Source organism: Papaver somniferum, chromosome 6 (genome assembly GCF_003573695.1).
Source record: "Papaver somniferum cultivar HN1 chromosome 6, ASM357369v1, whole genome shotgun sequence".
NCBI lineage: Eukaryota > Viridiplantae > Streptophyta > Magnoliopsida > Ranunculales > Papaveraceae > Papaver > Papaver somniferum.
In genome coordinates, this window is record NC_039363.1 from 44,666,348 (window position 1) to 44,678,826 (window position 12,479).

Below are 12,479 nucleotides of genomic sequence, written 5' to 3' on the forward strand. Positions count from 1 at the left end.
AGAAACTTTTTTTTTTACCCGAGATTCATCGAATTGGATTTTTATAACCATTTAAAACAAAAATAAATGTTGGGTTTTCTTGGTTTTTTCTTTTTATGATGATCATCATCTTTGAATGAGATAAAAGTAGTTTTGGGTCTTCTTTATGATCATCATCCTCATCATGATGAAATTATGCTCATCATCTTCATCATAATTTATGAATGAGAAGAGAAGGATGGGAGAAGATAATAGATTTTTAAATTTTTTTATGATCTTCATCATGATGAAATCATGATCATCATTGATTTGTCAATGAAAAGAGAAGGAGAAGGAGAAAATTATAGATTATAGATTTAGAATTTAGGAATATATATTTTCTTTTGTGAATAGTGAAATTTAGGTAAGGGTATAATAGACATTATGATTATAATGTGATAAGAGATAGCTTCATTTACTATTTCATGACCCTAAAAAACCCCAAAAGACCATTGACTTCAAAGCCCCATTAATAGAGTTCAGAGAGAAAGCTATTGAAGGGTATTTATTCGTAATTCACATTAAAGAGGAATGCCATTTCGTAATTTGGTCATTCACTAGGCTATAAGTATGCCCCAAAATCCTCGTCGCTTAGGTTTTTAGGGTTTTTATTAACAGTCTCTCACTATCTCTACGTTTTTCTCTCACTCTAAACACCATGACTGCTCAGACGCAAGAGGAACTCCTCGCTGCCCATTTAGAAGAGCAGAAAATCAACGTGAGTCTTCTCTATTCATTTTACTTATTAGTTACTGTACCATATCAATGTTTAATTAGCAACTTAAAACTATACTGTCCAAAGCGTCAGTCAAGTGCCCTAAAATCATATATACTATCCTTAAATTTGATAGTTTGAGTAATTTGTTTTGAGGTAGTTCAGTTGCTCTATATTTGGACTTATTAATGTCTTATTGTAGCCTGATGAACCTGTTGTTGAGGATGAAGAAGAAGATGATGATGAAGAAGACGATGATGACGAGGGAGAAGGTAATAAATACTAACTTAGCTATATTAGTACATTATAGTATGGTCAGTTTGAAATTTGCGTGCGGTTTCACTTATATGTTGGTAGTTTCGGTTGGTTCACTGGTGGGAATTTATTAATTTAGTATTGTTTTATTTTTTTTTGCATATTTGGTTATAGATCAACAAGATGGGGATGTCAGTGGTAGATCCAAGCAAAGCAGAAGCGAGAAGAAGAGTCGTAAGGCAATGCTGAAGCTTGGAATGAAACCCATCACTGGTGTTAGCCGTGTTACAGTGAAGAAAAGCAAAAATGTTTGATTTTCTTTTCCCCTGAATGTTGGATATTTTCTGCCTGTCTGTTTTTATTGCTTTTGGTGTATGTTGTTGATAATCTATCTACTTGGGGATTTCTGGAATGATATTACTTATGTTATATTTTCAGATTTTGTTTGTGATCTCAAAACCGGATGTTTTCAAAAGCCCAGCATCTGACACTTATGTTATCTTCGGTGAGGCTAAGATTGAAGACTTAAGCTCTCAACTACAAACACAAGCGGCCGAGCAGTTTAAAGCTCCTGACCTAAGTCATGTAGTCTCCAAGCCGGAGTCTTCAGCCCCTGCTCAAGATGAGGAGGATGTGGATGAGACAGGAGTGGAGCCCAAGGACATCGAGTTGGTCATGACACAAGCTGGAGTCTCTAGGCCAAAGGCTGTTAAGGCGCTCAAGGCTTGTGATGGGGACATTGTTTCTGCCATCATGGATTTGACAAACTAAGGTAGTTAATGATGATCCTTTGTTAGTTGTGAGAACATACGGGTCGGATTTTGGAGGCTCCTTTTCTTCTTTGGATTCATTTCATCTCTTCTTTGATTTCTTGTGTTGTACTGGTATGAACTTGAAAACTTTTTAAAAGGAATGGTTTTTGCTCTAGTTTTAGGTCAACATTAATTTTAAGATAGCTCCTGCTTCTTAGAACATGTTTCCAGGAGTTGGTTGTACCCAAGGCTGTCCAGTACTTCACTTTCAAGTTGTAGTGCAAGACCATTCTATGTACAAGCATTCAGGCAATGCAAACCTTTCTGCTTTGGTCTTAGTTAATTTATAGCTTAACACAAGAAGATCCTCTTATGTAGTTACCAGTCATGGTTAATTAAATTTTGGTTGGCCTTGTTTTACAGCATGTTATCTGCATATGTTCTTCGATTACCGTTCTTGACAGCTGTTTATTGCCACTGGATCTCACCCGACGAAACACACCCCGCATTTCCTTGAGAACTGATACTCTTTTAATTGACTGAACCTCTGTTTCTCAATATTTGTCGTTCCTGTAGTGCTTGGCTGTTTGCTGATAATTTTTAGCATGTCATTCAGATTCTAGAATAATAGCTCGTTCGTTTCAAGTTTTTCAAATCTCAGGAATTGGATTATAGGGTAATCCAATTCCTAGAATTGGATTCCAGGAAATGGATTCCTTGGTATAAGAAAATATGTTCGGTTAGGGTTATTGGATTACAATGTAATTCAAATCTATCATATTACTTAAATATCCTTGAAAATTTTAGGTTGGGGTTATTGGATTACAATGTAATTCAAATCTATCATATTACTTAAATATCCTTGAAAATTTTAATATATGACTAAATTTCAAAAATTTAAGAATTCAAAATTTCAAAACAAATTTAAACAATTGGACAATTACTCCTCCACAATCTAACTGGCAACCAAATTCTAACACACAACTAAAATTCATATTCAAATTCAAAAATTTAAGAATTCAAAATTTCAAAACAGATTTAAGATCACTATTCTTCCTCCATAATGTTACTGGCAACCAACTTGTGTATAATACCGCCCTAACAAGAGCACAATAAACATACCAAGAGCTTCCCTTTTCCACTACTCTACTTGAGTATTCTATTCTTCACATAGTGAGCCCTCTTTCCTTCGTCCATCCCGAAAAACATTTTGGTCTTTGTACTCGAATCAAGTATAATCGATGCAGCATCCATCACATCATCATCATTAAGACCATCAATTTTCTGCAGCTCCTCAAACAACTGCTTGTTGGTGTCTGATTCTTGAGCCAATGTACTACGAATCGCTTCAAAATGTGAAAGAGTGCCTGATACAAACTTGCTGAAAGAATTAGCCATCAAATTAAGACCATTCGAATCACCACTTGATTCACCGGATCCAATATCCAAAGAAGATGATCTAACCCTTTTCCTTCTCCTACCTTTACCATTGCTATTATTGGCTTCGTCCACTGATCCAGACTGGTTACTTTGTTCATGCTCTGTTTCTTGTTCTGTTTCGTTCTCCCTTTCTTGTTCATCTTCTTTATCTATGTATTCTAACTCTTCAGCTAAAGACGCAGCTCCTTTACCATTTGCTCTATCTTCAACAAATATTTCAACCAACGCGTCCAAATGAGGAAAAACTTTCCCATACACTCCCTTTATACTTGGATGAGACTGCAAAATCCACAAACAACAAAATTTCAGTCCAAAAAACAAGAAAAATGAACTGGAACTTCACAAATTTCAGTCGAAAAAAACGAAAGTGTAAGCTCCAGGGACGATGCTGGCAACACAAGCTTATTGTTGACATAAGCTTATTGTTGACATAAGCTTATTTAATAATGGTTTGAAATTACCTTAGCCCATTCATCAAATAAATTCTTCTCACACACAAGCTTATTGTTGACATAATCCCATTCAAAACCAATGCCAGCATTTAGCATTTCGTTGATTGCCATTGAATGCTTCTTCAGGGTCTTGATTCTAGAATCAATGTTGGTAGTACTTAACCCGGAATTGGGTATTTTCTCAGCTAACTTCTGTTCAATCACTTTCAAATATCCAGATTTGAATCCTGTATCACTTTTCCACTTGCCATCGAGCGCAAGTTCCGTCAAAACATCAACCAATATGTCATCTTCAGCTTGTACCCAATTCCGATGAGGTGCCATTACTTGCCTGTTTACAACCAAGTTCCGTCAAGATAATTTCAAAAATAGTTTAACATCAAATAAAACAAGGAATAAAAGAACACAAATTAATTGTTATTAACAGACATTTATACATGTTGATGACAAGAATGATACATTTCATTATCAACTACTACAGACTTCTGTCTAGGAATAGTAATTCCAGAAATCCATAAAGGCGGAAAACTGGATTTCATTTCTATAAGTAATCACATGCTCCAATGTTCTACCACCATCTAAATTTTTGTAGAGCAGTAAACACAGTAATCATTGCTACATATAAACCCACATAGATACTAAGATAGAGATAAAAAATCAACCATTTGCAAAAATAAATCTGAAATAAACCATTTGACAAAATTATACCATTCGAAGATAAGTAATAAACCTTGTTCTTGTAACAGTACAGTACAAATGAAAGTGATAAAAATGTAAGCTAATACAGGAAAATGATGAAATCATTTAACTAACTATGCGCCTACATTTATGTGCAGTCCATCTTTCCCACATTTGATCTGCCAACTCCTTTATCTGAACATCCCAATAATTCGAGGAATCAACATGTTCGATCATTCGACTTTCTTGAGGAGAAACCAAATTAATTGGTCCATCTTCATATTCATCTTCCGCTAAAAATTCATCCATCGGCATTTCTCTCCTAATAAGGTTATGTATCAAACAACAAGCCATGATAAAACGACAATGTATGTTCATAGGATACCATGAGGGACCCCTAAGTATTGCCCATCTCATTTTCAACAGTCCAAAAACTCTTTCAATCACATTCCTAGCCCTACAATGTTTCATATTGAATAACTCTTCAGCTGTCCTGGGTTCTAGACGATCTCTCCCCCATTCCTTCAAATGATAACGTTGACCTCTAAAGGGAGCAAGAAATCCTCCACTATTTGGATAACCGGCATCGACAAGGTAATAGTAACCTAAACAAGTAAGCATGTAAAAAACCATCATTATCTTAATAAAAAACATGAAAAACACTCGCTAATCCGCAGATTCAAGTTACAATACTCTAACAAACTTACCATGTGGAACTTTTAAGCCATTTTTTTTGTAAATGGCTTCCCTAAGAACACGAGAATCGGCAGCTGATCCTTCCCATCTAGGATATACATATATAACCTCCAAATCTTGAAAACATACACCTAAGACATTGGTAGCAATTGCACTTTTCCTTGTACGATACCTAGGCTTGTCTGCTGTAGCAACGTGGACACTAATATGTGTTCCATCTAATGCCCCTAGGCAGTTCTAAAGGTAAACAAGGTCGTGTTAATAGTTCATTATAGATACGAAAAACCAAGCGTTAATATTCATTACAGATAAGGTTAACAAGGTTTTAATATTTAATTAGAGATAATCTCATACCTTAAAGCAATTCCATCTTTGGTCAACTGAACTTGTAGCGACTGCTACCGGTTCTTTTAACAACTCTCCTTGAAGCCTAATAACTCCTTTCAACACCGTGTTCACATGTCTACTAATCGTATCTCCTGATCACTTGAATTGAAAACCCACAACTCTATTCTTATGGTGATGCGCAATTACATATAAAAATATTGCCACCATTTCTTCGACATCACAATTTCTATTATCTTCTAATACACTAGTGGTGCGCAACTTATGACAAAGAACTCTAAAAGTGCATCTATCGAGACGAAGTTGGGATTTACATTTGGTGTCACTTTTGTATACCAAATCTTCCATCACCCACAATCGTACCATAGTTAATTCAAAACGATCATTGGATCTCAACACACAGCTTTGCTGACGCGAGACATATGAATAGAAATAAATGTAAAATAAAGTTACTGCATCCAACGTTGTTCGGATATCGTCTGTCATCATTTCAAGTTTTCTTTTTTTGGTCAAGACTAGAGGTGCCATACTGGAAGTGGGTCTGAATTTGAAAAGCATAAGAACAAAATGGTCAACCATACATGATTATAGAGAGACAGATAATAAAACTAAACGTGTTGCCATTTTTAACCTACTTGTTACTGTTAGAGAAGATTATTATTCTGCAAATTACTGCGGACCCAGTAACTTATTGAAGTCCCATCACACCACTTGAAAACACAAGATCTCAAAAATAGAAACAATAAAAAATCATACAGCCACAGGGTGACTCAATATAGGCCTCAAATCAAATCTCAAAAGTTTTTCAGGACAAAACAAGCATAATCTAAGTTATAAGTGATTAGTGGATTGTAAAATCATTCTCATTCAAGTAGGGAAGCATTGTCCTCAATGGCAAAATAAAATTTGATATTTTGAAGCAAGATAGTCTGAAGCAAATAGCATGTCAAAAAAAATTATGCCAGAACCACACAATGAGAGAAAAATGCAAAAACAAACCTCTAAAGTTAGTCTCTGTGTAAGCTAAAGCCAACTGCGAAATGAACCACCACCAAAGATACAGTTTCTTCTTCCTCAACACCTGATCAAAACCAAAACAAGATACAGCTTAATGAACACAAATTCCTCCAAAGCTTATAGATGGATTCTCGTACACACTTTGCTTAGGCATATTTTCAGAAGTTATTCTCCAAATAAAGTGATTAAGGAAAAGTTCAAAGACAAGGTAAAAAATATACTAGTTTTCACATAAAAATGTTAAAAGTTAAAAGAATTGGAAAGTGTTATTTTCCTAACTGAAAAGGTTCCAACCAAACTCAAAAGTTTTCACAAAAATTCAGTACTAACAAAATGGTATAAACTCACATTAAAACTATCAACCAGTTCATTCCCCAACGAGCTGTTACCGTGTTTGAATGGTGAGTCAAATTTAAGAAATTGGAATCACAAAAACCAACTATCCGCTAACCAGAATACGAAGAACAAAATGAAATCGGATATCTAGAAAACAGCAAAATGAGTTTCCCCCCACAAAGAACATACCCAGTTGCTTAGCATTTCCTATTATAAATAGCTTTCTATCTCTTGCACCAAATTTTGTTATACATCATTTCCCTGACTCATATGAGAAGACATAGAACAACCCCAATTACAGCAACTACAAATTTATGCAGGGTACTACTACTAACATAACACAACACAATCAAGAGATAGTGAAAAGATGATTTCATGGATTATATCATAAACCCAACACACATACACATGCATAAGCTAATTTTATCATAAAACCAACACTCAAATCCATACTAAAAAATTACCGAAATCAATTTAAATGAAATTGGTGAACAAATTATACCTTGAAAGTTCTTAATAATTGAATCAAAGGGAAAAGCTGATAATACTGTAGTTGATTGAGTCGGGAGAAGAAGAAATTGGTACTGTTGAAAATGAAAATTACAGTTCTTGTGGAAGAGATTATTGTTCCTGAGTTGATGACCGATTATCACAAAGCTGCAAATCCAATTGAGATGATAATTGGTCGTTTAATTAATAACTCCAGCAACAAAATAAAAAGAAATCAAAACCCTAAAAAGAAACTAAATGAGCAGTTAAAAATGAAAAGGAAATTACATACAGATAGAAGATGAAAGACATACATACCAGAAGTTAAAACCCTAACCTAATCATCGTAGATCTCAATCTCTCGTTCTTCGGAGGTTTTATTCTTCTTCTCTCTCGATTACGAAGAAATGGTTAGAAATGAAAATTGAAAAACAGATCGAGATTTTGTTTTCAGATGGACAGTTTGATAATTTCAACTCAATTCCCCTTGTTTTCTCCGGAATCGAATTCTTTTCCACCCACCCAGCGCTGCAATGGAATAGAGCTGATAGGAGGGAATCGGATTCCTTAGGAATCCAATTCTGGAAATTTTATGGCTGTTCGGTTCAAGGAAATTGGGCCTATTCCCTTGGAATCCAATTCCTGGGCTCCCAATTACCCGAAACGAACACGCTATAAGAGCGGTCTGGTTTTGGTCAAAATTCCGCTGCACTTGAAATACATGCTTAATATTCCTTTAAAATTATTTTACTAAAATCATATTTTGGAAAGTGGATTACAAACTTTAAGATCAAATGATTTAACGCATTCGAGAGTTTGAAGCCATTTTTAATGTCCATGACTGCAAAAATGAGAATTATATAGAACAGGCTTCAACCAGTTAACTGGTGGTCAACTAGCTCATGCGTTTCATTTCAATTGGAAGTATTGGATTCGTTAAGCTTAGGTAGCTGTGTTCTGTAGTATACTGACTAACTAGTTCTGGTTTTCTGCTTTGGTATTTGTAAGGCCTGGTGTTTACACCTTGGACCCGTAAGGCGTTGTCAGAGTACCACCGGTGTTGAAAGATCAGTTTTCATATTTCTCTACAAAACTTAGCACTACTAGCACCAGCAATAGTCACAGTGCATAACTGAATGACGTTTCAGCAGATTGTTGTGCACACAGCCTGCTTAGATTGTTGCAGTTTCAGCAATTTCTCTGCACGAGAGTTCCAATTGGTGCAATTGAAAGTTTCTATAATCCTATACTTGCATTAACATAGAGCTGAAGTCAGGGGTGTGCTTCTTAGAAGTCAGCTGGCCTATAGCAAAGAGGGTGAAGGTTCGGTTTTGTTACAATGAATGATATCCTCTGTTGGTAAGCGAAAACTTATTCCATGGAGAATCCAAAGAATCATTGATGAGATTAGGTACGAACTGAAGCTCAAGCTCAACTGTTGAATGGATGTTGCAAGTTGCCCACGTCTGGTTGCTATTTAATTGCCGTGACCAACAGCTGTACACGGTCTTTGGGATGATTTAATACAAATTTATGAGAAGATTTATCATCGCTCCAAATAAGACAGACCATAGCATGAAACGAAGTTGAATTCTAGGAAGAACATCCAAGTAAAACCTTTATAACATCCAAGAACAACATCCTTGAAGGATACAAACGTTCCACACTGTTACAACACTTGCAAGCAACGTCCACTAGTTCATTTTCCAAAAGCACCTTGCCTGGGTTATTTGCTTTAACATGACATTTTTCTTACGCTTCACAACTGAAAAAAAAAACATTGTTCCCTCTTCCTTCGTCCTGAATAGTGGTTATACATGACATAACAATACAATGTCATTCACTATCAAGGTACACAGCAACTTTGACCATTTAGAAAGCATTTAGATAAGCAAGGAAATTTTTTACATTACATATAAGAGAAGATGGATACAGAAAAAACACAGATTTTCTTGCACTTAAAAGCCATTGTAATCTGCTAAACACCCAATCTCTAGACCATTTTAGAACTACGCCCAATCAAGTTGATTAGACTAACTGGAGATTCTTGTGACTTTCTCATAGCAGAGGACATGAGCATTGTAAAAGTGAAACAAAGTGGCCCCCAATTTCATGAGCCCTAATAATCAAAAGGCCATCCAGAATAACTCATCTGATGATGATGATCATTTTCACGCACCGTTGTAGAGCTACTTCCACCAGATTCACTATAATGCATGTTAGACTGCGAATTGGTATGTGAATGTGTGTTTGAGTTTGAGCGGAAAGGCCACAAAAAGGAGAAAGGATTGCGCCTTCCCTGATTTTCTAAATTGTTCTGTCTTCCACTGTTATTACTAACAAAACTGCTGCTTCTGGTTGCTCCACTTGAACTCAGACTACTACGGGAACTACTGCTGGATCCTTGTGGTGGCAATTCATGGCGGCAAACGGGACATGAGTTGTGCTGGACCAGCCAGGGAACAATACAATCTGAATGATAAATATGATTACACGGCATTTGACGGGCCTCTGACCCCAACTCGAATCTATCTTTACAAACTGGACAGTGGGCATCGGTGCGCAGATGCTTCTGAGATATCTTAACAATGGGCATTGCATCAATCGAAGAACGAGCTGCTGGGGGTGGGCCCTGACGATCATTCCTACTGAGTTGTTCGATAAGTTCTTCCAATCCTGGTCCTAGAAAGTAATCATTCCCACTAGCTCGCGTTATGCCAACTCCTGGACCTCCATTAAGAAGCACCTCAATCCCATTTTCAGACATCCGGACAGGAATTTGGCCACTAAAGATCAACCAAGGACCAGAACCAGAGCCGAAATTCTCGGGTATCACACCAGATCTCCCTCTGATGTCAAAGTCACGGTTTCGTCCAGCTAACCGTTGCCTCATAAAAGCTGAAAAAGCTTCCATTAGTCCAAACCTCTGGTCACGATCATCATCAGAATCTAAGCCTAATATATCCATCTGGCCCATGCCTTCCACCTCATTGAGCTCTTGAATAAAACCACCATCACATCTTGAGCAAACTGAATCCCTTCCTCGGAGTCGAACAGGACACCTACATCTATAACACCAATGTGTGTTTCCTCCCCTCGACATTATTTCACTCTCTTCTCTTGCACTGCTCACCAATTGATTCTCTTTATATCTTTCCCCCTGTGAGTTCATCACATTAGTAACATTGATTGTTGAAAACTTGAGAAGAAACATAAGAAAAATAACAATAGTTTTTTCTTCAAATGATGATAATTGATGCTCCGCCTGGATAAGACTTAGATCAAATACATGATTCATATAAATATCATACAAATCACCTCCCAATTACCATGAATTTCAAAGAACAAAAAGGCGCACTATCTTAAAGATAACTCAATTCAGCTACAAAACTTAGATGTTCTCAGATTAATGACTAGATATGACGAAGGAAAACAGCAAAAACTGGTTTCCAGTCATGTGTAAGTTTAGGGAGATAAATCAAGCAAGCAAAAAACCTTATATACAACTACACATTTAGATCTCAAATGCACTCCAGTAGGACGATTACCCTCAAATTATAATCAATAAGCCTGAGAAGCTTCAACAGAAGCTTAATAATTGAAACACACTCATTCTCAGACTAATTACACACAAAAATTAAAATTGAGTGTAGTAGGAAAGAGAATGCAGTACTATCCAGATAAAAAACGATTGATCTGAAGAATCAAATTTATTAATCATAAGCTACGAATTTTAAGGAAATGACAGAGAAATAAACACCAACTCATAGGTAATTACACAGAGTCTGGTGGTACAAATTGAAATGGATAATCCTTACTGTAACTACTGTGTTTCTTCAATCACTTCATGGCCAAATTCGTATTTAAAATTGAATTTAAGATCCAAGAATATACATATCAACCAGGAAAAAAAATCCACAAACAACGACTATATTTACAAGAAATTACAATCAGGTTTCCATCCGATTTGATCGACTAAATTTACCTTCAGAAAAGAGACGATATCATTGAAGATCTGAAGATCGAGTTCCTTCCATGGCTGAACCCTAGCAGACAAGAGAGAAGAAGAAAGTGAAGGGTGGAGAATTCGAGAAGGACGGTTTAAAAGTAGATTATTTTGTCGGGTTATTATTATTATTATTATTTATTTTATTTTTCTAAAACGGTCAATATATTACTCCACCCTTACAAGCTAAGCTCCAACAACGTACTATTACATCAAATGAACAAGTTGTTGTGCTAGTCTACCAGCGAGTTTCATGGATAACCTAGCCAAGGGAGCCGAAGCGGATGGGGCTTAGATTGTGTCATAAGGGGGCAAATTAACTCTACTTTCCATGTTAATTTCTGCAATATTACGTCATTGGGGACTCGAATCTGGGATCTCCTGGAACGCATGAAACTTTGGGGGATGGGGATGACCAACTGAGCTAAGTACCCGTTAATAACAAAGGAAATTACACAAAGTTGTTTGAAAGGATTGGGAGCCTATCAACAATCTGTGCTCCAACACCTTTCTGGATAGCTAAGCATATCCTAATATAATTCCTTTTTGTTTGAAAGGGTTGGGAGAAATCAATTTTTTTTTGCTTATTATAATTATTTTTTTTCTTTTCTTTTCTTCTTTCACTTGAAATGGGTACCCGATTACCGAATTGAATCCTGATAAAGCTTTTTTTTTTTTTTTTCTTTGTTTTTTTGCAATGTTCAACAAATACAACCAAAGCCCATTAGGCACTTAATTGGGCCTTGATAACCAGGTTGTTTACATTATTGAAATCTAAAGTAAGGAAAAAATGGGAATTTCTATTTTGGTGAGAAATGGAGGTCTACCAGTATAAACAATGTAATCTCCCTTATTCAAACCTGCTCCCTTTTTTGCTAGTGAATCAGCAGAAAAATTGATTTCTCTATGGTAGGTCTGCAAACTAGCCTACAATGATAACTGCAAGTGCACAGTGTCGATATGCAACACAGGGAAACCACAGGTCGATCCTCGGGGACAAGGTGGGTGTAAGTTGAAGCTACGGTCTTACTAAAACTGATTCGAAACAAGAGTAAACAAAAAGGGAGATTGTTTGCCGATACGGCTAGATGATGGTAGTGACTGAAATAACAAAAACGAACGCAAAGAGTAATCTAACAAGCAGATAAATAAGGTGTTAGGGAAGTCGAATCCACCTCTTAACCTACTAAGTTAATTCAGTTTCAATAATGTTCTTGTCCCTTGTATAGACAACGGTGAACTTCTAGGCTCTGCCGACTATCTAGATAGCAGTGAAGATT

General features: G+C 36.3%; 4 protein-coding genes across 4 annotated transcripts; 1 reads left to right on the top strand and 3 right to left on the bottom strand.

Moving 5' to 3' along the window:
- The first annotated feature begins 597 nt into the window (after positions 1-597).
- LOC113287436 (nascent polypeptide-associated complex subunit alpha-like protein 1) lies at positions 598-2,163 on the top strand. The gene is made up of 4 exons (XM_026536198.1): positions 598-736; positions 936-1,005; positions 1,163-1,296; positions 1,427-2,163. Exons 1-4 carry the CDS (start codon positions 677-679, stop codon positions 1,757-1,759), a joined length of 597 nt encoding a protein of 198 aa, XP_026391983.1. The 5' UTR covers positions 598-676; the 3' UTR covers positions 1,760-2,163.
- A 723-nt stretch (positions 2,164-2,886) lies between these two features.
- Positions 2,887-3,956, bottom strand: LOC113290775 (uncharacterized protein At2g29880-like). The gene is made up of 2 exons (XM_026540359.1): positions 3,642-3,956; positions 2,887-3,459 (listed from the first exon to the last, which is right to left on the bottom strand). The coding sequence occupies exons 1-2, from the start codon at positions 3,954-3,956 to the stop codon at positions 2,887-2,889; spliced, it is 888 nt and encodes a 295-aa protein (XP_026396144.1).
- Positions 3,957-4,436: 480 nt separating this feature from the next.
- On the bottom strand, positions 4,437-6,908 carry LOC113290776 (protein ALP1-like). Its single transcript, XM_026540360.1, has 5 exons — positions 6,894-6,908; positions 6,351-6,432; positions 5,361-5,485; positions 5,018-5,243; positions 4,437-4,915 (listed from the first exon to the last, which is right to left on the bottom strand). Exons 1-5 carry the CDS (start codon positions 6,906-6,908, stop codon positions 4,437-4,439), a joined length of 927 nt encoding a protein of 308 aa, XP_026396145.1.
- Positions 6,909-8,959: 2,051 nt separating this feature from the next.
- Positions 8,960-11,311, bottom strand: LOC113287437 (probable E3 ubiquitin-protein ligase RHC1A). Its single transcript, XM_026536199.1, has 2 exons — positions 11,179-11,311; positions 8,960-10,353 (listed from the first exon to the last, which is right to left on the bottom strand). Exon 2 carries the CDS (start codon positions 10,294-10,296, stop codon positions 9,313-9,315), a length of 984 nt encoding a protein of 327 aa, XP_026391984.1. The 5' UTR covers positions 10,297-10,353; positions 11,179-11,311; the 3' UTR covers positions 8,960-9,312.
- Between the last annotated feature and the right edge of the window lie 1,168 nt (positions 11,312-12,479).